Below are 26,304 nucleotides of genomic sequence, written 5' to 3' on the forward strand. Positions count from 1 at the left end.
ATCTCAGTTGAGTTGGAAAAACCCACACATTAAAGTACCCAGACCTGAGTTTTTTACTGAATTTCTTGCTTCTGATTATCACCCAAGGCAGCTGTCACCAGTTATTCAGAGCTTCAGGCTGTCCTTATTGGCCAGGAACACTGCCACTGCTATAGCAGTCAGTGCCGTCAGCATCAGAAGCCATCGGCCACGTTGCCTTTGTGAGGAGGGAGGGGGAGAGAAGAGAAAGAGGCCATGGGTTGGTCAGAGAAGATGCAGGCAAAAATAATCTTCCTTCTTCCCATTCTAGCCCAGTGGAAAACCTTGGGTTGTTGGAGGAGAAAAAGCTTTTTATATCTCTGTCTCTCTCACTTTGCCACCTCCCTCGGGATAAAACCACTTTCCAGTGGTCACTGGCCCGGCGAACCACAGCCAGCGGGGGCCAGGTACTTAAATACTGATATGAATAATCAAAAGTGGAAAATAACTCAGCAAAATTATATTCTGTTTATATTCCTTTTCTCGTCACTCTGTCCTTGCCACTATGCTCATAATAGACTAAAAGAACACCGTTTCATACTTCAGCTAGTAGTAAGTTTTTCCCTTCAGGCTCAGGCTTTCCATGAAAATTAGGCTTGGAGGCATGGGCCAGTGTTTCTTTACATGGTTGCTATACTCTCAGTACAGTATAAACCAAGCTGAACGGGGCCGGCTGGTCAGATGTTGGCAGGGGCTGAACAATTTTATGGGCAAGATTTGGCTAAAGGAGGAATCGTCCCACGATCACCTAGGGCTGTACGGGAGGATAGACCCTCTTACTCTGGGAGGCAGCTGCTGGCTCTGGTTCAGCTCTTCTCGACAATGCTGCAGCTTACGCAGGCAGGAGAGATACTCATCACTGAGGCTGTCTAATTCTGAATGCAGTTCTTTGCACTGTGTGGGGGCGGGGGGGGGGGCGTTGCGGGAGAACACCACCAAGGTCATCAAGACAGTTCTGTCAGGGACAGAGCTCAGGTGGGGGAGAGGGCCCTGTGTAAGTTGCCCTGTCGTTCATTTGGAATTTTTACCTCCATCCTCCCTTCCCAGCTTTTCTCAGAGCTTTCAGTTTGCCTTCTGACTGTCTCACCTAGTTTGTTTGTAATGTGTTCATTTAAATGATTGATTATAATGCATATTATTGTATATTACACATGTGTGACAGTTGTATGTGCCAGTGCTTTGTAAATGGAGACACACAAAAATGAAGTTCCTATAGCACGCACAACCTGGAAGAGATCTTAGTGCAAGTCTCTTTGCTGGGAACTAGTTGTGTGTGAACACTTCAGGAGCTACGTATTTCTGTGAGTATGCAGATAGGAAGAGTTTTGTTATTTAAAAGACACTGTATAAAGTTTTAAGATACTCAACGTAGGACAGAGTTTGAGGAGTTAATGTGTTTGTTAAATGTGTTTGAGTTTAGGTTGACTTTCTGAAAAGTAACTCTTTAGTAAAACCTTGAATAAGGGTTGGTATAAACAAGAGAAAAGATTGACAAGTTAACCCGAAAGCAAAGATGTTTTATTCAGGCCTAAATGAATACCTGCACGCACCCAATCACAACTTAAGCTCAGAAATGCCTGTTGTCTGGCTGCCTCCCAGCAGTTTCCCTGTCACTGCAGGATGAGCCCCTTACTATCGGAGGTCACCATCTCACCTCCATTTCCTTGGCCAGGAGCTGCAAAGTTTTCTTTTGGAGCTGGTCTCTGAAATCCCAGTCCTTCTCCTTCCCTGGACCACTGCGTTATGGGAGGGCTTTGGACTCCACCCAGGCAAAGCCTGATCTAAAAAATCAGCCAGATTCGCAGTGAAAGTGAGGTCCATACCTCTGAGGAATGGTCCCTACACACTGAGAGAAGCCCTAAGCGGGAGGGAATAAGGAAGGGCCTGTCCCTGGCCAGACCGTGTGGATTGCAATTCTCTGACTTTTAAAGAACATCCATTGGGATCCTGCCCAGACTGGACAGAGAGTGGGAATTTGAGCCCCTTGAGGGCAAGGTTGGCATTTTACTTTTCTCTGTATCTCTAGTCCTGTCTAAAGCCAGATACTTTTAGAAAATACTTATTAATTTAGTTTCTTTGGTTGCATGTCACATCTTTTAGACTGGGAGGTTTGCTGGATGTTTCAGTATAACTCCATTTTCCTTCTGTCCTTGTTTCAAAATGATGAGATGAGAATGGCAGTCATATAACTCATCTTCATGTAGTTAAAGATGGTTTTTCAGCCACCTGGCAGTCTGCATCTTGGTGAAGAGAGCCCTGGCCTGGGAGTCAGAAATTCTGGATTGTGGTCATAGCTGTGTCCTTAATTTGTATGACCACAGACCCTCATTTACCTTCATTTTCTTATCCATCCTATGTGGGCATAATAATTCCTTCTTTATATTCTACCCAGTGATTGTGATGACAAAACAGAGGGCCATGTGCAGCGGATAAATGAGGAGCTTTTGCCCCTCCAGATGTATGATGAATTCTTCTCAGGAAGCTAAGGCAGCAGACTTGAGGGCTGAGAGTGGGGTGACTGTTCCATGTGACGTGGTTTCTACCTGGGGAGCTGGATGTGGTTTGGAAAGTTAAGGGTAAAAATTAACATAAAATCCTGAGTTCAAAATCAATTTATTGAAATATTCAATGCAGACATATGTTTTCAGAGGGAGTAGGAATCCTTTTCACAGTTTATATACCTCTCAGGATAGGAGGCTAACTAAACTATTCTCAGAGCCAATGATGAGTCCTTAAAATGGCCCTCTAGCTCCCTGACCTAATAGACTCCCAGAACTGGGTGGGACTCCAAGAGGTCATGTAGTCCATCCCGCTGTCTCTAGGCGGACAGGGAAAGGGCAATATCTTAGAATTTGTGGAAATAAATTTGCTGACCTTTCTTTGTTAAGAGTTTCTCCTGTTCTTGAAGCTGTAAGGATTGATTCTGAAGCAGACCTGTTGGAAAACACAAGGAACTTCTCTGTGCTAGCATATTTACTGCGAAGAGTAACTTTTCAGAACTTTGCTTAGAACCTTAATGATTGTGTTCCCATCTGTAGTTGGTTGAATTGTGTCTCCCCCACCTGCCCCCCACAAATTCATATGTCAAAGCCCTAACCCCCAGTACTTCAGGAATGTGACCCTATTTGGAGATAGGTTCTTTGCAGAGGTAATCAAGTTAAAATAGGACATTAGAATGGGCCCTAACCTAATATGACTGACGTCCTTATAAGAAGGGGAAATTTGGACGCAGACGTGGATGGATGGAAGATGTGTGAAGAGATGGACAAGACAGCCATCTCCAAAACAAGGAAAGCGGTCTAGAACAGATCCTTCTCCCAGAGCCCTCAGAAGGAACCAACCCTGCCTGACACCTTGATTTTGGACTTCCAGCCTCTAGCACTATGAGAATGTAAATGTCTGTTCTTTAAGTCACCCAGTTTGTGGTGCTGTGTTTTGAACACACCATCCTTATGTCTTTTCCTACCATGTACATTTAAGTCTCTGCTTAAATGTTACCCTAGAAGAAAGACTTCCCCAGATGACCCTGTGTAAAATAGCAACTATTTTCTCTTTAACCTGCTTTATTTTTTCTCTGTAGCTGTTATTAATACCTGACACATATTTGTTCACAGAAGCTCCGTAGTCCACTGTAGTGTTTCCTTAGAATGTAAGCTTTGTTAGGGAAGAGACCGTGCCAGCTCTGTTCATTACTGTATCCCCAGTGAGTATCTAGGGTGCCTGGCACTTGGTAGGGGCTCAATAAATATGTATTGAATAAATAAAGGCATGATTTTGAAGTGACTTGCCCATTCAGCTCCCGCTGTGTAGGAGCCCGGCTTCTGCTGGTGTTCTTTTCCCCTTAGCCCTGTGGCTGCCTTGCTGTTTTCATATTCATTGCTGTTTGCATGAAACTTCTCTGTCAGGGTGTCAGAGGTTAAGGTGTGAGCTATTAATTGAATCAGGTTCTGCAGCTTTTCAGAAATTGCCTGCTTTTCTTCTGAGACGTCCCTTGTCTTCTTTGGCCTCAACATGTAATTTTGAAGTGGACTGAGGCATATGTATGTAGTGTGAGCTTATTTTCTGAACCATTCCTAGTGACAGGTCTATGTGACATGTACATAATAAATTAGACTATATAAAATAAGAACTACCTTAGAAAACTCAACACGTTTTGAAATCTGCAGTTCTGGGGGAAATGCAGGTGGTTGTCAGAGAACATGGTGGAGAAAAGTAGAAACAAAAAAACCCAGAGGCTAATGTGGAACTTGTGAAGAGCTGTAAATGGCCTCACTGCAGAAGAAGAGGGTCTGAAAATGCAGAGATAGAGGATATGCCAAGGACCAGGCTCCCCATCCCTCCTTTGGGTGCCTTTCGTGGGGCAGGAGCCCCAAGAACACCAAAAAGCCACCTGTGCTACTTTCAGAATCTGGAAAAGGGACTTACTCTGCAACTGCTGTACTTTGGTCACCAGGGCAAGTTTCTCCTCCTCTGACCTCTTTAGTTGATCTGAAAATGAAATAATGCAAACCAAAATAGACGAACCTAAGACTTAATGAGCTCGCCCCTGAGGCTGGAAATTGTAACAGATGCTGTCTTGCCCATGGCATCTGACAAGTGTCAAGTGGAAGTTGCTCTTTCTTCTGCTTGTCCCAGTTTGGAAGAGGTGAACCAGAACCCGACTACCTGGGATTTCATCTGCATCAACAGTGAGCTGAATTAAGGGTTATATGTGCACATAATTTGGTCTTCTCTCAGCTGACAGAGGCTGTGACTGGGAAACCTTCACTATGCCTTGTGTTTCAACTGACCTTTCCGTTTAAATTAGGAATGCGCCCTTGACACGTGACTGCTGTGTTCTGGCTTAGAGGGATGGGCTGGATCCTTTCAGTCTTGGATGATTAAAACAGCCTTGACTTTTTCTCAAAGTCAAATGAAATCGCCAAGTCAACCAAATGAACAAGCGAAAGACTGAAGCCTTTCCACCCAGCTTCCTTTCTCTGGGCTCCTTCAGCCAGAGGCCTCCAAGGAGAAGGGTACCTTGTAGGTGCTGGGTATCCGAGCTGCACAGGTCTCTGTCCCGCTGCAGGCGTTCAGTCTTGGTCTGCAGCTCCTGGCGCTCATTCTCCAGAAGCCTTAGGGCCTGGTTCATCTGTAAGTCTCTACTGTCTGCTCCCTGGAAGGAGGAGGAGGGGTGGACACAAGCAGGTCAGTGCTAGGGTGGAGGTGGGGGGCGGATCCCAAGGAAGAGGAAAACTAGAAAACTGTGGAATTTTAGAGCTGCAAGGAGCCTTAGGGAAATGGAAAAATAGGAAAAGTTTTTAAATTCTTTGCTCTATTCCTCACGCTTACAGCAAACAGTGCATTAGATTTTTGATGTTCACAAGGGATACATTTGGGTAAATGCCCAAATTAAGAAATACTGAATCATCACTTTTCTAGATGTCTTCACTTTGTCTTTACTTCTCATTCTCACGCTATCTGAGGTTAAAAAGAAAAGAGCCTTCTGGAGAGTTGCCTTGTAGGTGATTCGAGGAAGAGAACAGTGGGTGAGATGTGGCTGCGGTGCAGCGCCCAGCGAGGTTCCCTCCTGTGATAAGACGACTCACTTGCTGTTTCTTATCAAATGGGCTTTTTTTTAAGGAAAAAAAAAAAAAAAAAAAAATTTTAACGTCCTTTGAGAAATTCTTTGCCTTTTAAAATAAAAAATTAAAGAACAATATAAGAATAATTTGTACATAAGAATATAAAAAGTGAGAAGCAAAAATAGCGAGAAGCAAATTCTAAGGTTTCTGTTTTTTAATAGATTTGAAAGGAAATCTATAGATAAGTCTTTTTTGCGGTACGTGGGCCTCTCCTGTTGCGGAGCACAGGCTCCGGATGCACAGGCTCAGCGGCCGTGGCTCACGGGCCCAGCCTCTCCGCGGCATGTGGGATCTTCCCAGACCGGGGCACGAACCTGTGTCCCCTGCATCAGCAGGCGGACTCTCAACCACTGCGCCACCAGGGAAGCCCAACCTTAAATGTTTTTAACCCCCATTCCTCTGTCTGATCGGTTCTTCCTTTTTCTACATTTGGAACATTAATTCTTCATAAACAAATATGATGTCTATGAGTACAAACTGCTCGAGGTAATAAGGGAATTACAAATGACTTTTTAATGACTTTGAACTAGAGTTGCACTCTTCTTCATTGCTAATAGGATATTGTATATAAAACTCAAACACATTGATATCTGGACCACCATCCCCCCAACAAATTCTTTACAATCACTCAAAATGTTCCCCTTTCTCCCTGCTCACCTTAGAGCCACACATTAAGGTTTAGGTTGTTAAAAAACATAACAAATAAACAAAAACAACTTTCACACTTCATTGATCTTATTTCTAGAACTGGCACACACTAGGATTCTCAGATCCCAGCTTCAGTAAAAGTATAAAGAGACACTTTTGAGGTGGGTCCTCAAAATTCCAAACTAAGTAAGTAAAATCTGCGAAAAACAATAGCTAGTATCTATGGAGAGCTTATATGTGCGAGGCATTGTGCTAAGTGCTTTGCATGGATTTCCTCACCTAATCCTCACAACGATCCTATGATAGAGGTACCGTTATTATCCTCATTTTACCGATGTGGAAACTGAGGCTTAGGAGGTTAGTTGACTTCTCCACGGTAAACACGGATTGGAAATGATGCAACCCTTGAGAATGCCAAGGGTCTACTGATATGGCTTAAAAAACACATTGGCAAGATGTGTTAGTTGATACTCAAAACTGTAAGTAAACTGGTGACATTTATTCTGCCCCAGTAGTGGGCATTTCTGAACTGGATGCCCTGCTGGGATGGGGTGCAGAGAGTGGGTTGGGGCATGACAGTAGGCTGATGACTATTCCAGCCCAGCCCTTTGCATTCGGATGATGTCATTTCAATGAACACTTAGGTGTCATTTGCATGAGCAGTGCAGACATCCTTGCTAAACTCAAAATTAGCTTTGGGTCCCCCTGCCCAGCAGCAGCTTCTCTCATCACTGCTGTCAACACCTCCCTCCCCTAAACCCTGCCTTCCCTCCCCACCTCCCTACTCCCAGGGCCTGGTACCTGCAGTTTGGACTGAAGCACGTGGAGCTGGCTCTCCAGCTCCCTGTGCTGGGTCCCCAGGGTCCTCCAGTCCTCCTTCAGAGCCTCGTACTGGCTCTTCCACTCTTCACACTTCTGCTCGGCCAGAGCCAGGGACCGCTGAGGGAGATCAGAAGAGAGGGTGGTGCCTTGGGGGTTCCAGGAGGTCGTGCAGCTGGCTCCCTTGCCACCCAGACTGCCCCAGGGTCCCCAGCCCCAAGGATTATGGAGCCTCCCCACACCTGTGTGCTCTGCAGTTGCTGTTCTGCACTCATTTTCTCCTCCAGCACTTTCTGCAGTGACTCCTTGGCCTTCTGCTCATAGCTGTTTTTCTGGTCTTCCATCTCTAATAGCACCTTATTCATTCCCCAAGGAGTGTATTTCTGTAAATTTGAGGCAATTCAACAAATACACATTGAGCTACTGTGTGCTAAAGCCTGAGCAGGGATACAGAAATGAAAAGGAATTGGTCCTTGCCCACAGGGCAGAGATGTCAGTAATCTGGTGGACCTTCTTCCAGGCTGGAGGCAGGCAGGGAGAGTCCCTCAGGTGATGTGAGAAGTGAGTGGGGATAAAAAACTTCCCTGGGCATGCTGGGCATTCTCCCCTAGGCCTTCCACAGGCACTTGAAATCCAACATTTCCAAAGGGAAATCATCCTTCTAAACCTGCTCCTATCTCAGTGACCAGCATCACCACCCACCAAGTCTCCCAAACCCTAAACCAGGGAATCACCCTTGATTTCTCTCTCACCTTCTTCAAGGAATCAGTTCATCATCAAGCTTTGTCAAGTCAATGTCTTTAACAGCTCGTACCTGTATCCTCTATCCCTACTGCCACCTCCTTAGTTCAGACCCCAGTAATACTATTATATGGATTATATCGAGACTATATATTATCTTCATGCCTTGCCTCCCTTCAAACCCTTTTCAGTCCTGCAGCTAGAGGGTTCTTTCTAAAACTTAAATCTGATCACGTCGCAACCTGCTTAAATCTCTCAGTGGTTCTCAGTATTCTAAGAATCAGGTCCAAACTCCTTGGCATGGTTCCTACTTACAAGCCCAGACTTTCATCTCATGCTGCCTCCACGCAAGCTGAACTGCTTGTAGGTCCTCTAAGCACTGTGCTTTTCAGCCTCTGCCTTTGCCCATAAAGCTGCTTCTACTTAGAGTATCGTGACCCACACTTTTCACTTGGTTAACTTCTACCCATGTTCAAGATTCAGCTCTAGAATCATAAATTCTGATAAACTTGGCCAACCATACCTACCCCTCGACTCTTTATGGATTAGGTAGTTTTACTGGTGTTCACATAGTATCTATATTTCTAATCTATTGACTCATCTGTCTCCTTTAAGGGACTGTAAACTCCTTTGAGGCAGGGAGCATTTTTAAAAAAATAAAATTATTTTTGTAGGCTTGGGGATCTGAACAATATTCAGTAGTCAAGTTTTAAAAATTAATACATTTGTATTTTTAGAATCTCTCATGGCTTCAAGATCAAAAAGAAAAAGACACAAGAGCAGCTTTGCAAATTCACTGGGGGTCTTGCCCTTCCAGTGCTTTTCATTTTTACGTCCTGTGATTTTGGGGAAAGCGGGAGCCTTTTACTATCGATTCTGGGTTACCCAACTGGGTAAGAGATAGTCTAGATAATGCAAATTTAGAGTTCAATATCAAATCATTTCCATTTAGCTTTGGAGTCATCTGAAAATTTGGATTTAAATGTTGAGTGGGTCTTATGTTCTTGGAATTGTCACTAGAAACCAGATACAGGAGTTACTGGTTGAGATCATACATGGTTATGTCCAGGTTATTGGATTTAACCATGCTGGTCACTGACCAGCTTTATCCCCCACTGAAAACGAGTAGACTGGCATTCTGGATTATATGTCAGTCTCTTATGAGCTTGGTTGGCATTACTGAAAAAATAAAAGTTGTGGATCCGCAAACCCATAGACTATATAGACTATAGACTATATGTTCCCCTGCAAAATTCTAACTACGTGGCCACCTTATCTTCCTAACATCAAGTGGGAGCAGTCTGGCCGGTTCATCTCGTTCTCTTGACTTATCTCCCCGCCTGTCAGAAATCTATCACTTCTCGAGTGTGAAAACTGACTTTTTTCTATCTCATGTAATCCAAGATCAGGCCAATCAAGAGATTACCGGAGCTGGATAGCAATGCCACAGAAAGCCAGGAATCACAGTCTTTTACTTTCTCCCAGGGATTGCTGGTAGATAAAAGTTGCCCATGGCATGAAAATCATTTTGCGAGACTTCATTGTAATATCCAACTCATCTGTTCAAATATTAGGGCCTGTGAAGTTCTATCCAGGTGAGCTGAATCTTTACCAAGGGCCTCTCCCTACGTTTCCAGGTATTCTCAAGGTTCCCCTGGAGCTGGCAAAGCGCTTAGTGCTGGGCTTCATTTCCTAGGGTACAAAGTGAAGGACACCAGGAGAAAGGGAGAGGGGGATGGAGATAGTGTTTTGGTGAATTGGAGACCAAAGTGAAAATGGTAAAGGCCAGAACTGGGTGAGTAGGGATGGGTGCATTAATCTCTAGCAGGTCATGTTTCTAGAGAGTAAGCTTGACGTTCAAGCATTCTCTCCCTTAATTCTAGATTCCTGGGCTAGAAGTGTCCTCCGGAATGCTTACCTGGGTACAGGTGTACAGCTGGTTTTCCAAAGATCTCAGTTTGCCCTTCAATTTGTCTTCATTAAGCTGGCCCTGGAGCAAATGGGATGAGTTAGCCAGAATACAGCTTGGGCCAGAATACAGCATGCAAAGAGTTTTGTTCCGTATTCCCAGCCTACTGCCTAGAATAAACAGTGTTTGTGGAATTGAGCTCTTTCAGGAGGTAGAGAGAGGGAGAGATGACAGATGTTTGGAAAGAAAAGGATCTTTTCCTCTTTCTCTGTAATAGGAGAAGGAAAAATCAGACTGGACCCCAAAGTCTTCTGTGTACCTTGAGGTTTTGTATCAAATGGCTCAGGATATCATAGCAGGGGCCCATTTGAAGGAAAGCTTCTAAGCTCTCCTTTTCTTCTTTCATTACCTCTCTCCCCTGTCTGGCCAGGTACTTCTATACTCCGCACCTCCTCTCAGTCTAGTACCTGGCCCTTTACCTCTAAAGGCCAGTAGGACTAAAGGGGTCTCCCCTCCCAGGGGGAACATACATCCCTCCCTTACCCCCTGTTATGGGCTGAATTATGTCCCCCTAACCTCCCCACAACGTGCATACATTGACCTCCTAATCCCCAGTACCTCAGAAGGTGACTGTATTTGGAGATAAGTTCTTTAAAGAGATAATTGAGGTCCTTAGGGTGGGCCCTAATCCAATATGACTGGTGTGCTCATAAGAAGAGGAGATTTGAACATCAGGATATGCAGAGGGAAGGCCACATGAGGACACAGGGAGGAGAAAGCCATCTGCAAGCCAAGGAGAGAGGCCTCAGAAGAAACCAACCGTGTCAACACCTTGTCCTCACACTTCTAGCCTTCAGAACTGTGAGAAAATACATTTATGTTGGTGAAGCCACCCAGTCTGTGGTACTTTGTTATAGCAGCCCTAGCAAACGAATACAGTCCCCTCCCTGCCCTACACACACACACACACACACACACACACACACACACACACACACACACACACATGACTCAAGATGAGAAATTCTCTAAGAAAGCAGGAAAGGGAGGAGGGATATTAAGGCAGGGTGTGTATGTGTGCGTGGTAGTGACGGTGGTGGTGAGAGGACCTCCCAGAAAGCCACATGCTATTTATTCACGATCTGGGTCTGTCTAGTGGCATTTTGGACATTCCAAGAGGGACGTAAATCTCAAGGGCGGGGATGGCGAAAGGCAGGCAGGCAGGCCCGTTATTTGTTTCTCAGTATTTCTGCTGAGCAGCCGACAGCTTCCTTGCTGCCTTATTCTTTCCTCCACCTGTAGACATCTTCCTTTTTCCCAGGTAGGGGTTTTGTTCCTCCAGTCCTGAGTCTGATTTAATGTTGTGTGTGTGAGGGGGTGAGGGCGGGGAGGTGCCATGGATGAGAGCCAGTTTCCCAGAGAAAAGGCCATGGGTCTCTTTAGCAGTAACCGGTTCTCATATCCTTTCGCTGGCTTTTCCAAGCAGGCCCCGTGGGACGCTTGTGAGGTCTAGAAATTACATTTCTCCTCAGGCCTGAGACGCCACCGGTCCCTCTCCGTTGAGAGACGGCTTGGACACGGCTTGGATATTTCCAACCCTTACAATGTTTCTGGTCTGTAACGGCCAGAGGGCAGAGGAGCCTCTGTTTTCTTTGTTTGTTTGTTTGTTTTGTTTTTATTTTTTTCGGTATGCGGGCCTCTCACTGTTGTGGCCTCTCCCGTTGTGGAGCACAGGCTCCGGACGCGCAGGCTCAGCGGCCATGGCTCACGGGCCTAGCGGCTCCGCGGCATGTGGGATCCTCCTGGACTGGGGCACGAACCTGTGTCCCCTGCATCGGCAGGCGGACTCTCAACCACTGCGCCACCAGGGAAGCCCGAGCCTCTGTTCTGAGGTCTGTCCCCCTCACTGAGTTTCAGGGCACCTGGGAGAGGCAGGAAGTGGTATCTCACAGCTCCTGTTTTGATCTTGTTTGGCCGATTCTTCTAACCCTGGGAGCCAGGGGGCACCTCCACCCTTTTTCCTTCCTGTATTCCTCAGCGGGGCCTTGCAAAAGCAAAAGGCTTTGCCAAAAATAATTTTTCAAAGTGCCTCCTGCTATGAATGTTTTTCATAATGTCTGGTGTGAGAGCCGAGGGTCAGGATTTGGCATCTACAATAACCACAGGGCTTTGGGACAGATAGAACAGATGGAAAAGACTTCCACTGTTCTGGGCTCCAGAGTAACTGGGAAAAGTTACTCCCCTGCATGGCCTGTTCATTATTAATCCACAGGTCCTGAAATCAACTCCTTCCACCTGTATCGCAGCTCCGGGTTCTGAGAGTGTGACTGTGTATTTTCCTTTGCCTAAACTCTTACTTTGCAGGATGCAATCAAACCCACTAAGTTTGACAGTTTATCTTGTGGTAGTTTCAGAAGAAAACAAACAAGCCCAAGGCAATATTCTTACAATTCCCTCAGTCTCCTACCCTTTCTGGGTAGCTCCCTTCTCCTTCCTTAGTATGGTTTCTATCCAGTATTTTTGCCTCTTCCAACTGTTTTTGTGTTTTAGCCACTCCCCAGATTACTTTTCCATTCACGTTGTAATAGAAGACAATTCAGTTAGCCCCTTCAGTGGAGACGAAGGGCCATCCAAGTCTGGGGCTTGAAAACATCTCTGATCCACAGCCCCGCCTGCCCAGACTCCCCAAGGCAGGCAGGGAAGTTGCAGCCGAGTTGTTGCGAATGGGGCATGTGGTTTCCTGGTCTGAGCCCCGGCTCTCCCCACATGAAGCCCAGTGGTACAGTATGGGGAAAGAAGCACTTTTTACAGGCCAATTGTGGAACTTTTTTGGCAGTAGCATCCCAGGAACTCAGGGTTCAGAGAGCATAGTACCCCCACTTGTAAAAGGGAGCAAGGTGGAGGCCATACACACCTGGTGCCGGTCTGAGGGCTTCAGCTCCTGCTTCTGCTTGGCTTTCCCCTTGCCTCTGATCTGCTCTCCAGAAACACCATCACCTCACCGCAGAAGCACCAGCCCACTTATCTCTCTGCTCTACTAGAGGTTGCTTAGGGCCTGCAGCCAATCCCCCATTGCGCTGTCATCTTAAGATCTCATTTCCACTTTGCAGAACTCAAAACCCATGTGTGCCCTGCTCTGGGTTTGTATTGCCCCATACTGAGGGCTTGCTTTCTCTACTGCCCAAACTGTTTCTGCTCTGAAGCTTGGAGCCAGCTCAGGAGTCTTTGCTGTGCCCCAGGGCCTGTCACATCCAAAAGGCCCAAAGTCATCTTGAAGGTGGAGGCAACAGAGGGAGCTGATCTCTGGTGTTCTAATAGAGTTTGTGGTGAGCTTCTCTGCATGTGCATTTGGAGATTCAAATTATGGAGGCCAAATGGAAAAAAAATAAAGGCCTGAACTTGGCTGAATATCGGAGTCCCTGTTCTGGCCACATTCTTCCACTTAACTTTTCCCAAGTATGGCAGTCTGGGACTGTCTTTTCATTGAAGTTGAGCTTTCCAAGGAAGGGGTAGGGAGTTGAATTGTCTTGTTTTGGGGGAAGCAAGAGCTGTTAACTGAAAAAACCTGAGACTATTTTTCTTAAAAACGGGAAGCTGAGGGGTTGGTGGGGAGGAAGAAGACAAAAAGGGTGAATATTAGGGGGTGGGGGGAGAAGGGAGGGAGAAAACCACAGCTGGAGGAACTCCTGCCCCCCGCAGGAGCATGGAGCGAAACCGCCCTCAGAGTCTACCTTGGAAATGTCTCTTAATAAATCCTCCCCATTCCCACCACGCTGGCTGTAATTCAGCTTCTGATTGTGTCTTACCTGCGGTATTGCAAGAACTTTCACCACCCCTACACCCACTGGGAGCCAGGGTCCTCATTGTTGTCAGAGAACCTTTTATAAGGTTTATAAAACACAGATCTGATCAATTGCTTTCAACTCAGTTCTACAGCTATCTTTTTCATTTCATTTAATTAATTAATTTATTTCTTGGCCACGCCACATGGCACGTGGGATCTTTCTTCCCCGACTAGGGATCGAACCCGCACCCCCCGGCATTGGAAGCGTGGAGTCTTAACCGCTGGACCGCCAAGGAAGTCCCACCACAGCTATCTTAGTACACGTGCTGCCAAGCGAGTGCAACTCCACGGCTACTGGACAAGCTCCTTCTCAGGGTGGGCCGGACACTGCTAAGCGTAGGGCTTTAAACCTGAGGAAAACGTGGTCCCACTGCTCCCCTGCTTATTGCCTGCGGCAGTGTTTCTCAAACTGGGGTGGCATGCATTCTCATGATATATATATATATATATATATATATTTTAAGAGGGAATCTATAACTATTTAAGTTTGAGATACCCTATTCAACACAAAAAGTTTAAGCGTCATAATTCTAAAGACCTATCTGAGGCCCCTTCGGTCTTATCTTTGGAGCTACTCTGACACAGTCCCTTCATTTCCATCATACTCTGCTATACCCTACGCTTTGTTACACCTAGGCCTGTAATCATTCTGATTCCTTTACTGTGAGCACCCTTTTCCTTTTTCCTTCTTCTTACTCTTCATCATTCCTGCTTCTGTACTGGTAAACTCCTGTTCAATCCTTCCAGACCCCACCAAAATGGTCCGTTTCCTTTGGAGTCTACCCTATACCACCTCAGGCAGAAGAACTGCTCCCTTCTCTTTTCTCTGTGTCACTTTGTAGAAAGTGCTGTTACAGCTTTAGCACACTGCAGTAGAGTTATTTATGACCTGTCTCTCTCTTCCTGGCTGCTGTTGGAACTCCTAAAGACAAAGGACCCTACCTCTGTCCCTGTAGCACCCAAGCCAGCACATAGTTGGAACTCATCAGATGTCTGTTGAATAAACGAATGAGACAATCTCAGTTTAGTTCAGCACCGGAAACCACCTGGCATGCACAGCTGTCTGTCTCAGGCTCCTACTCAGCTATGAAAACAACTTCCTTAACCAGCAGGAGCCCTGAACATAAACACCTAAATCCGGATACAGTGACCGACATGAAGAGGGAGGGCTGAGCCTAGGAGTCTCTTTGACATCACTGCAAACTTCTTAGTTTTGTCCCACGTCCTCCCATCCCATCTCTCTGTCTAAGCACAGCCATCTACGTGGTAAGGTCAGATGTTCACGGAGGCTGGGAGGTTGTGTGTTCTCTCTGTGCACCCGGGGCTTTCTGCTCCAGTCGCATCAAACTGCCTATGCTCCCTGAACATTAAGTCTAGGGGTTTCGATGTGGGGTCCAAGGACCCCTGGGAATCCAGGATCTGCAAGGTCTTCCCTTTTCCAACTACATATCTGTGTGAGGCTGGATTTTCCTCATATGCTTCAACCAAAACAATGTATTAACAACAGACTGAATGCAGACGCAAATATGAGAATCTAGCTGTCTTCCGTTCAGACACTAAAAGGATTTGCCAGCTCGGTGCTTTGTGACCACCTAGAGGGGTGGGATAAGGAGGGAGGGAGGAAGACGCAAGAGGGAAGGGATATGGGGATATATGTATGCATATAGCTGATTCACTTTGTTATACAGCAGAAAATAACACAACACTATAATTATACTCCAATAAAGATGTTAAAAAAAAACAAAAAACAAAACCAAACAAAAATTTGAAAAAGCATAAAACAATGCCACTCCTCTCACTATTTTTTTAAAAAATATACTATTTTTTGCAAAGATATATAATTTAGGTTCACATGTAATCTATTTAATATTGTTATTTTAAAATTAATACATATTTTAAGATTCCTGTTTTCATTTCAAGTGGTAAATATAAAAAGTTCTTTGGATTTTAATATATATTTTTAAAGAGTATAAAGGGGTCCTGAGATTAAAAAGCTGGAGACCCATTGCATTAACCTATATCATGCCTCTGGTTCTTTGACTATGCTGTATCCCCTGCCCAGAATATAGTTCCTGTTTCCACATTTGCCTGGAAAATACTAATATAACTATAAATATTTCCCTGGTTCTCCCCTTCTGTGGATTCATTCATTCCTCCTTGTATTCTACTATATCCTGAAAGCCTTTATTTCTCACATCGCTGCTTTGTTTAGGCATCTGTCTCCCTGACAAAACCGCAAGCTCTCTAAAATCAGGAACCCTGTCTAATTAATCTCATTTCCAGTGCTCAGTGTAGAGAACATGACTTATGAATATTTGTTGAATGAATGGACTAAAATCAGGAGGTCTGAATTTTAGATCCAGTTCTGCCTCTAACTAGCAGGGTGGCTGTGGACTAGTCACCTGACCTCCCTGACACTCAGTTTCCTCATTGGCAAAATGAGAAAATTAACTAATCTCCAAGGTCCCTTCCCGCTTTGACATTCACGTCTGGGCTGACCAGTAGGTGTAGGATGACTTGAAATTAATATTGGTATGACTCCCATATGAAAATAGTTGCATTTATCACAGTCAGTAGTATTAACTGAATTGGGACCGTCCTTTCTTCCAACAAACTAAAAAATGGAAACTCTTGCCTCTTTTGGTTCTGGGTCTTCCCTGGGTGTGTCCTCAGCTGACCACCCTGGATTGAGCCAAGCTCTCGCATATATTTACTGTGACATGTTTGACCTCTAGGTCTTAGCACCATCCCCCACTTTCAGCCTCTTCAGTAGCGAAAAAGCCCCTTCTCTTTCTGGGATGGTATGGAAAGAAGAATGAGATAGGCACACATAGAAGTCCATGAGCTTTGTTCAAGCAAAGATTTCCCTTACCTTCCAAGAGCTGTCAGAGGCCCGAATCAGGGCAGACAGTAGGTCTTGGAGAATCACCATTTTCTGTTTTAGAATCAGCTCCCTCTGTAGGGCCTCCTGGGGGGCAAAATGCAAGAGGGTAAGATTAAGTTGGAGGAGAAGGGAGCAGATGGATGGAGGAGCTGCGGGGAGAATTCACATGTTACTTACTTTGAGGTACTCAGAAAGCTGGATGATTTCCTAGAGAGAAAGAAAAAGGTATTTAAGAAGATTGTAGGTTCCCTGAAATCCTAGAACATGGAACCCGAGCCAGGATTGGCTTGTGCTGAGTAAACTTTCTTCCTTGACTCAGGGTCCCTCCAGGCCCCCATGTCTATGCTCATCAAGGAAGAGGGTACCCCTCCATCCCAGCTGAGTTTACCGTGGAATTCCAGAATGCCAGAGCTTGGAGGAGATTAGATGCCACCTGATTCAACACCTTCACCATGAGGATTTTCTTACCTTATCTAGAACTGCAACTCCATAACTGGAAGAGAAGAAAAAAACACAAAAATAAAGAACAAAAATGACAATGGATCAAAGAAATAAGAGTGTCAGGAGGCGGTGTATTGATTCCTTCTCTGATCTCTTCTGAAGAGCCAATGGGGAAGCGGAGGGGGGGCGGAAGGCCTTCCTTTTTCTTAATTAAGGTGGACGTGGAAGTTCCTTGTGCTCCTCTCCGCATTCTGGGGGAGGGTTCAGGTAAAAGCTTAGGAGAGAGGAATGGATGGGCTGTGAAGGAGCTGAGGTCAGGAACATGAAAGGTACTCACTTGGTTTGCTGACTGGCATCGTGCTTAATTGTTGGCTGTGTTTCTTCTGCCTTTGTCTGAGTGCCTGAGGGATAGGGATAAGGTGATTCAGAACCCATGGGAGAGGCAGTGAGGGAAGTGGGGAGGGATAGGGACTCTCCACTGCCAGCGAGTGGAAATGCCTCGGCCCAGTGAGTGAGGAAGGCCCTGCTCTTACCACAGTGGTGGTGTTTGGGTGGCTTCTTGATGGGAGGGTCCTGTGGTGGAAGGCCCCCAGCCTGGGAGGGGAGGTGGTCAGCCGGATCCCTCCAGGTGCCTAAGGGAGGATGGTGTTGGGTTGCAAAGACTTCGGAGCTGGTCCCTGACACCTGGAAAGCAAGTGGGGGATGCTGAGAGCCTAGACAGAACCTCTTAGAACAGGATTCTCCAGCTGACTGCAGAAAGATGAGCCAGTGATCAAGTTTCAGGTCCAGAAAACCAAAGGAACCCATTCAAGCCTTCAAAGCTACAAGGTTATCCCTGCTCCTGCCCTTTCTTGTCCTGGCTGGTGGGATCGGTCCTCCTCAGTTCAGACAAATGGGGAGCTGGGTTTGTCTCCAGTTACTCTCTCTAGAGTCCCTGATCCCGGAAAGAGAACCGGTCTGAGGTGGGAGTGAGGGGATCTGGGATCAGGTCCTGCCTTTTCTTGGTCTCAGTCTCCTGGCTGTATAATGAGGAGCTTGGAGTAGATGGTGTCCAAGGTGCCTTCCTATTCTAGAGGTGGTTTCCTTCCTCTTAGTAACAGCTGGACTATTGTTGAGGTTTTGTGTGAAGAGAAGGTAAATTAGGCAGCTGTAGGGAGGAATGCAGCAGTAGTTGTCACAATTTTGCTTGCTATTTTTACATTTTCTTCTTACAAACTAAAAAAATTTATGTTTGTAACATAACACTAAAAGGCTAAGAAATGCATGTGACAGCTAATCATGCAGACTAACTCAATCTCAAGAAACCTTAAATAACTGATAGGCTCAGGAAGAGTTCTTTAGGTAACTGTGTTTTCTGTTCTTTTTCTCCTTAAAATTATTTTTTCAACCGAAGGCACGTAGAAACCTTCTTGCCTTAGAAAGTACACAGTTGGTTTTATTTTACAGCTGGGCTCGAGGATCATTCTTCTGGACAGCACCTCCTGTTGTGGATAACACATGCACTGGTTAAGAAGGCCCAACAGAGCACCTACTCTGGGGACAGTACAATACCAGTTACTTCCAGGGAATCCGGAGGACCCATCCCTGCTGTCCACATGCTCACAATGTGGATAGGAAGACACAGATGGTTTGCTGGCTGAGTTCATTTCAACGTACCCTGGCTTTTGCCAGCACTGCTCCTTCCCAGGGTGGACTAATGGGCCCTCTAAAAGTTACACAATCTTAGAGGATTTATAACCTCATAAAAACCACAGAGAGCAGAGGTGGCCTGGAGAAGCTAGGGAAGCTAGGGCTTCCTGGGCCAGATGGCGGCCTTAGGTGAACGATATTGGAATTGGGATGGCCCAAGAGAAAGAGAGAAGGTGGGTGATGCAGCAGCCTTACAGAAGAATAGAGACGAGAAATGTGTGTGTGTGTGTGTGTGCGTGTGTGTGTGTGTGTGATTTGAGGGAGACATTAAGAGATTGGTCTGTGTCCCTGGCCTACAGTAAGCATTCATCGAATGTTTGTTGAATGACGGAGGAATGAATGCCGTAGAAGGTATGTCTAGATAGACTGAACTTGAACTAATACTAGGAATTAGCTATGGAATTGTTTTTAAATTATTCTTTTCTCTCCTAAAAGGCAAGTGCAAAACAAAAAGATAGCTAAACAAACAAAAAAAAACCCCAAAACACAACAACAAAAATATCTGTTGAATAAGTGGCTAAGGGAGACTTTATGATAACTGAGGAAGGATGGACTTCATTTAAATCACTTCTTAGTGACCTTGAGCCCACCCACCTGCCTTGGTGCTGCACCCCATCCCCTCCAGAGCACTGTGTCCCTCTACATGGCCCACCTGCTGTCTGGGGGAAGAAATCCTGTTGGCCCAAGACAAGGGCTCCTTGAGGTCGGTCGCCTGGCCTGGCCTCCTGGAGGGACCTGGCTCCCTGGCCTGCGGGCTCTGTGCCTCGCCTTTCTCTTCCACCTTCAGGTTCCTCCGTCTGAAAAACTGCTGTTGTCGTGCCCTCTGGAGCTGTTCCCTCTGCTGGGTCCTCAGCACCTTCCCCACCTGGCGGCAAGTGGTCACATTGGGGCGGCAGCGGCGGCTCTCACGGGTCTCCTGCCGGCGCTCGCACTTGGCCTCGTAGCTCTCAGCCCACCGGGCCAAGCCAGAGGCAGGCCTAGGGTCTGGGCTGATCATGATGACCTCCCGAGCACCTGTTGTGCTTGGCTTCCAGTTCCTGGAATAGCTGCCCGGATCTGCCAAGTGCCAACAGAGAGGCGAAGAGGAGGGGTCAGGAGATGGGCCGAAAAATGGCCATCTTCCTGGACGAGGGGGTAGAAATAGCACAGCGTCCCATATGTGTGGGTTGACAACTGAAGAGGGGATGATGTCATACGGGAACTCAGGACTTCTGGATTCAGCCTCTAGACTAATTTCTGCTCTTCTTGGGCCTGTGTCTCCCCTTCTGCAAAGTGGTGAGATTCCCCTGGCTGCCACTTCTTCCTTGACCAAACGTCTCACCCTGCCTCTGAGTTAGGGGAACGTGAGAAATAATTGATAAAAATCACTAAAAGCTTCTAACCTTCTGGAGGGCAGATGGGGCTGTGTTCCTTTTCCAGGGACTTCTAAAGAACCAGTTAAATTGGCTCCCTGATCCCCAATCTAAAAGGAAAGCCAGAATCTTCACTGCTCTCTTGGCTGAGTTGTTACTAACAGAGGTGAGCAACTTTTCTCAAGGCCTGGAGGGATAGCCAAACCACTTGAGGTGCTACCAGTCCTACGACGAGCACTCACTGTCCTCTGTTTAGCCTTTAGCAGCTATCTTGCCAGCCTGGTCCTGGGCATGGTTCAGGAGGGACACCCCACGTTATTGCCTACAGTCATGGAGCCCTGACCTTGGTCCCTTGGCACTCCACTCCTGGCCCAGGACTGGGCTCTGACTCTGAGGTACAGGACAACCCAGATCCGTACTGGCTGATAACTTGCCATTTGCCCATCACTGGCCAAAACTCATTTCAGAGCTTTCAGCTCAGTATCTCTTCAAGTGGCAGGTTCCATTTTTTAAGGATCACCTCCCTGTTAGGGCTAAGTATGGTGCCGAGTCTGCTTTCCTTAGCCCAGACACAGATTGTGCCATCGAAACCAGCAACGATGTGGATTATACCTAAATAAGGCTATTGCCAAGAAAAAGGAAACCAAAGCGAACAAACAAAAACAGTAACCAAAAGTCCCCAGGGAACCAGGCTGGGAGTAGAGACCACACTTGCTGCCCCTCTACATGGCCTTACCTGCTACTCACATAACCCCACCCTCACCCCTTCTGCCTTCTCCGTGCCCTTCTCTCTCTTTCCTACTCTCCCTCACCTACCTTCTGCAAATTTGTTCATTCTCCTAGAACCCTCTGGTAGCTTGGCTGAGTTGGGGCTGGACATGGCTAAGCTGGATTCTGAGCACTGGAAATTCTGGTCCCTGGGGTCAGTCCAGAGACTGATGAAGGGAGGGGGACTTCCCATTACAGCTGCCGCCTCTCTCTGTCCCACAGCCTCACTACCCACTGCCCTGGGAATCTAGCTCCCGGGGAGGTCAGTGAAGGGATTTCTCAGCTTCACCAACCAGGAGGCATTTGCTGGCTCTGGCCCTTCAGGTTTATTTATAGTCAAACAGACTCGACAGGTAGCAGCCTCTCTGCCCTTTCACTGGAGTTCCCTGCTCCTCCTGGATCAGTCTGGAATTCTCTGCAGGATTCTTGCTCTCTCTTTCTCTCTCTCTGGTCATACGACTCCTTCTGGGGGCTCATGGGTGGGGGCGTATCACACCCTGAGAGGGGGTCTTACACAGTCAGACCCTGTTCGCTCTCCAATGCCTGACTCTCCAGGCTCGGAGGGGCATCTCCTGGCCTTGGGCAGTGCTGACCCCAAGCAGAACTGTTAGATTGTCAATGCTTGTCCGCTCCTCGTCTCATCCCTGGGTGCCTCTCCCCTTTCTTTAGGCTTTTCTCCTCACTCCTACTCTGTAGGGTCCCCTCACTTCTCACCTGCCACTTTCTTTGTTTAAAAACTTAGGAAAGGATCTGAGAGGCCCATTCATATTAAATTATGAAGGACTGGGTGTGCAGGTAAACTCCACTTTCAGAATCTATACTTGTGGTGTCCTAAGCCATAGGCCCTAGTTATTCTGCCGTAAATGGGGGAGACGGGGTGCCCCGACCCTGGACTCAGACTGTGTGGACTCCTGTCCTGGCCCTGTCATCTACTACCCACATGCTTTTGAACAAGCTATTAACTGTCTCTATGTCTCTGTCTCCTCATTTATAAAGTGGGAACCTACCTCCTAAGGTTATGAGGATTAAAGAGAAAATGCATGTCCACAAGCATCTGGGACATAGCACACAATAAATGTTAGCTTTTGATAATAATGTGATTATCATCACTCCTGTCCTACTGATCTTGGATATTGAAGACTCAATGCTATAAGACAAATGTCCCGAGCTAACCTAGCACTCCAGGACCGAGAATGCCTCATCCTCCAACTCCCCTGCTCCCTTTCTCTTTGAAGGGGCACTGTCTACCCCACGGAGGCGATGCTGGTCCCTGGTTGAAATCATATTTACTGTTGCTCTGTTCCTCTGACTTCTGGGTGTAGGCTACAGGGAGAAAGGACTACTCTGTGGTCTGGATACAACTGCCATTTCAGTTAGGCCTGGCAGAAAGGCAAAGAAGAGAGGACTGCCTGCTTCCCACCTTTAAAATGTGGGGCGCTAGGTCCCCTCCCTGTTTAGTTCCAGGTAATCCCTCAGGCTTCGTAGACGAGGAAGATCCCTTGATTGTGGAGAATCCTCCTGCCTCCTGCTGTGAAGAAAAGAGGGCTGTCTGGGAGAGATAAGTGTGTGGGCTCTGTCTACACTAGCTCACTGAAACGCATGGCTGCCCTGCTCTGTTTCCGGTGTGGGGGGGGGGGGCGCAGACGTTAGCCCTTGCTACCCAAGCTGGGAGTTGCAATGGGAAAGTCTCCTCAGAGATGTGAGTGTTCTCAGGCCCCCAGGCTCTCACACTGGGTAGGATTTGGTGTGGCACACCTGGGTAGAATCATACCCAGCTTTCCGGGAGGTCTTGGCTATTCTGATTTGCTTAAACACAAGAAGCCATGTGGATGGCTGACTGACAGAGATGGGCTGTAGAAGAAAATGGAACGGGTCCCCGTGTGCTTCAAAGAAAGGTCACTGGGCCACTGCCCAGGCAGCCCTTGGTGGCATGACAGGGCCCAGCTGGAGCTCTGGGAAAGGGTGGTATTGGCTGGGGGAGACTGTCCTCACTGCCACAGGGAGAGATCAGGGCGCTGCCCTCACCTGACTGTGCTTTGTTGCTGCCTTTCCCGGTCTTTGCTCCTAATTCCCTGCTGTGTGTGTGATAAATGGCCTCCTGCATGAATGAACGGTCTGGCCTTCCTAGCCGAGAGCTCTCAGAGTGAGGTAGGAGAGAAGGGGCTGCACGCAAGCTGCTGGGCAGGCAGCTTGGTGCTATGGGGTCCCTGCTGTGAAGGGAGCTGTAAAATGCGCCTCCCATCACTGGGGAGCCTGAACCCTTAGTCATCTGACTCACTGCTAATCTAATCTTATGGACGCAGCAAAGAGTGATGGAAGCTGTGCCTCTGGAGACCAACGCGGGACACTTTCCTGTGTACCCAACCCCCAACACTCAACTACAAAATCCACTCCAGTGTCTCCCCCTTCAGACCAGGGAAGCTGGCAGACAGAGCCTCTTCTGCCCCACCCCAGAATCGGAGGTCCCCAACCTGGACACAAAAGCCTCCTCCTAAGTTACCTTGGGTCCCAGGCTCCAACCCAAGCAGCTCAGGAAAGCCTCCCAGCTCCTGGGCAGATCTCGGCTCTGGTCTCTGATGGGGCAAGCTCTCAATCCATGGCTCTGGGCCCCCTTAGCATTTCCCTTCTTGGTACTGTCTTTCTTTTTGCACAGCAGCCTTGCTGAAACAGGAAACCACAATACTTGCTCACCCCAGTTCTTCTCTCTTCCTCTCTGGTGTGATCTGAGGGGCGCCTGAACCTTGAGGCCTTCAGGGCTGGGCTCAGGAGCTCCTCCCACCAGCAGGCATCCCAGCCACCCTTTCTCTTGCTCTTCGATTGGTCTGAGCTCTTGGTCAGTTTCAAGTCAAAATTCCCTTTCTAGCTTAGACAAGGATGGGTCTCTGGGTCAGATTCAAACCTTGCAGTTTCTATGAAGGGGAAGAAAAGGCCTTTTTGACCTAGAAGAGAGGTTCCAGTGTAGGTTTTCACGTGTATCAGGTAGTTCCCTGTGTAAGGATTTTCTCTTTTCTTACTTTACTTCTTCCCAATCCTGGTGTTGTAAAGGCTTTCTGCTCTTCTAAAGTACTGGTATTTTTTTTCAGAATTCTGGAATGAGGTCAGCTCTGAACTTCCTCCTTTCTGAAGCAACGGGACGGGACACAGCGGGTAGGGGAAGGTGAAAAGATGGTGGTTGGGTGGCTGGGAAATCAGGGATCAACAGCAGGCAGAATCTTATGAAAATATTTCCCAATCCACTGAACTAGGAAATTTGGGGAAAAACTAAAAGGAACTTATCTGTGTGCATTAAAAAGAAACTATTACAAATGCGATAGGAAATTTCCAAGAAGTTCAGTATAAGACGGTGGAGAGGGAACCGGATTGGGACAAGTTGACTGAGTAGCTTTGTTACCTTTGTGCAGTTCATCTTGTCTGAATGGCCCATTCAGTGTCTGAATGGATGATTAATGTGGCTCCCATGAAGTCTAAGACTTCACATGTGAGGCACGTAATGAGACTTTTAAATAGCTGTGATAAGATAACAATTATTAAGAGGTTGGGAGTATGTCACAATCTTCTCTGTTGCCTACTACTGCCTCCATTCTCTGAGGAGAAAGAGAACAGGAGAAGGCAGGGGAAAATGAAGAGGATGAATTCTCAAGCGCTGGGACTGAAGGGAAACGACATTCCCTCAGGATGAGAGACAATAGCCCAAGGTCCTGCGCCTGAAGCTTGGCACATGGAGATAGGAATGAGGACAGAGGGGCTGGGGAGCCCAAGATGGCCGAGTAAGAGAATGTTATGGGCATAGAAGTATGAGAGGGTTCTGGGAGTTTAGGGCGCTAGAGCATAAGAGAGGACAGGTGACGGTTATACGAGTTCCTGTTGGCCAGCTATTTGGGTTCCATTGAAAGTCAGAAAGAAATGTGTATGAAGTTTGAAATCCCTTTTAGGACTATGCATTCAATGGGGTACCACCTCTACTTTAACTGGGGTTTGGAGAAGTTACAAGTGTGAGTTCAAGGTCACACAGGTTTGCCTGGCATCAGAGCCTGAGCTCTTAACACTATGTTCTGAGAATAATACAATTAATAAGGTTGTCATACCTATCTATCTATATAGACAGAAAGAAAGAGAAACACACACACACACACACACACACACACACACACACACAGAAAGAGAGAGAACTCTGAAAACAGAGAATGTACCTTATTTTCAAATGCCCATGAAGCATCAAAAAATTCGCTGTATTGATCATAAAGCAAACTTCATTAAAAAAAAGCAAACATTAGTCTAATGTAATACATTGAAAATAGACAGGATTTGACTTTTAGTCTGCTGCTGCCCTCAATCAGTTGTGTGGGCTTGGCTTATTATTTGATTTCTATCCCAATTTCTTCATTCGTAAATGGGGAGGGCCCCTTCTGGAGCTAATATTTTCTGAATCTTTGCTTTCTGTTTAAAAATGTATTACCCTCAAAAGAATGATGTTGGACCCTTATCACATAAATAAAAATGAACTCAAACGGACCAAAGACCTAACTGTAACAGCTAAAACTATAAAACTCTTAGAAGAAAACTTAGGACAAAATCTTCAGGACATTGGATCTGGCAATGATTTCTTGAATGTGACACCAAAAGCACAGTTTGGGATGATGAAAAAGTTCTGGAAATGGATAATGGTGGATGGTTGCATAACAGTGTGAATTACTTAAGTAGTGCCACTAAACTGTACAGTTAAAAATGGTTAAAATTCTAAACTTTATGTCGTATATTTCACAATAAAAATTATTATATGTCATGCATACAAAAGAATATAGAAAAAAAGCAAACATTAAAACAAGTTTATCTCTTACAGCAGGATTTTCTAACCATAGTACAGTAAAATTAGAAATAAATAGCAAAAGTTGGAAGAAATAAACATTTCAACCTCTTGGAAAAAGAATCCTCCTGGTTTACTCTTGAAATCTAGAGGAGACCAAATCTGTAACTAAGAATGACTTGAAAACAACACTAATGAGAATATTAAGAACAAAATCTATGAGATGTGGCCAAGGCATAGTCTTAAATATTTTTGTATTCGTAGTCTTAAATATTTTCATTACTTAAATAAGGGGGATTAAAAACAAATTAGCCATTTATTTATTTTCAAATAAATTTCTAAAAAAAGAAAGGAGGTAAGAATAAAAGGGAGATAAAAGGGGAAAGCAATAGAATAAATTGGAATTTAGAATAGAATTCATTTATTTATTCATAAATAAATTCAGGAACTGGTCCTCGTGTGTGTTTGTGGAGAGAGGTATAAATACCAATAGAAAAAAAAAAAGCAATAAAATAAGCTACTAGCAAGCCAAATCAATTTAAAAAAGCAAAAGCACATCTGTAAAAATGTATTAAAATACATGGAAAGTAAACATAATTCAATGGAAACTAAAATAAATTTAGAGTTATTTGTGCAACTAAGCTAGTGTTTTGAAAATCTGGATAAGATGGATTTAAGAAACTCTGCTTTACCAAATTAGACTCAAGTCGAGGTAGATGGTCTAATCATCTGCCTGCCTCTACTGAGGGTCCCCTTCCTCTAG

The 26,304-nt window shown here is 46.1% G+C and overlaps 1 protein-coding gene across 1 annotated transcript; it reads right to left on the minus strand.

Annotated features, from left to right (window-relative positions):
- Positions 1–92: 92 nt before the first annotated feature.
- TRAF3IP3 (TRAF3 interacting protein 3) lies at positions 93–23,442 on the minus strand. Its single transcript, XM_024750903.1, is given in 17 exon segments — positions 93–196; positions 791–912; positions 1,673–1,758; positions 1,761–1,799; positions 2,893–2,952; positions 4,444–4,506; positions 5,038–5,173; positions 7,092–7,229; positions 7,352–7,492; positions 9,769–9,840; positions 16,476–16,571; positions 16,665–16,694; positions 16,956–16,980; positions 17,266–17,329; positions 17,462–17,612; positions 19,270–19,673; positions 23,238–23,442. Coding segments are annotated over 16 exon segments (1,659 nt in total). The 5' UTR covers positions 19,615–19,673; positions 23,238–23,442; the 3' UTR covers positions 93–105.
- Positions 23,443–26,304: the final 2,862 nt, after the last annotated feature.

Source organism: Neophocaena asiaeorientalis, unplaced genomic scaffold (genome assembly GCF_003031525.2).
Source record: "Neophocaena asiaeorientalis asiaeorientalis breed wild unplaced genomic scaffold, Neophocaena_asiaeorientalis_V1.1 scaffold67, whole genome shotgun sequence".
Lineage (NCBI taxonomy): Eukaryota > Metazoa > Chordata > Mammalia > Artiodactyla > Phocoenidae > Neophocaena > Neophocaena asiaeorientalis.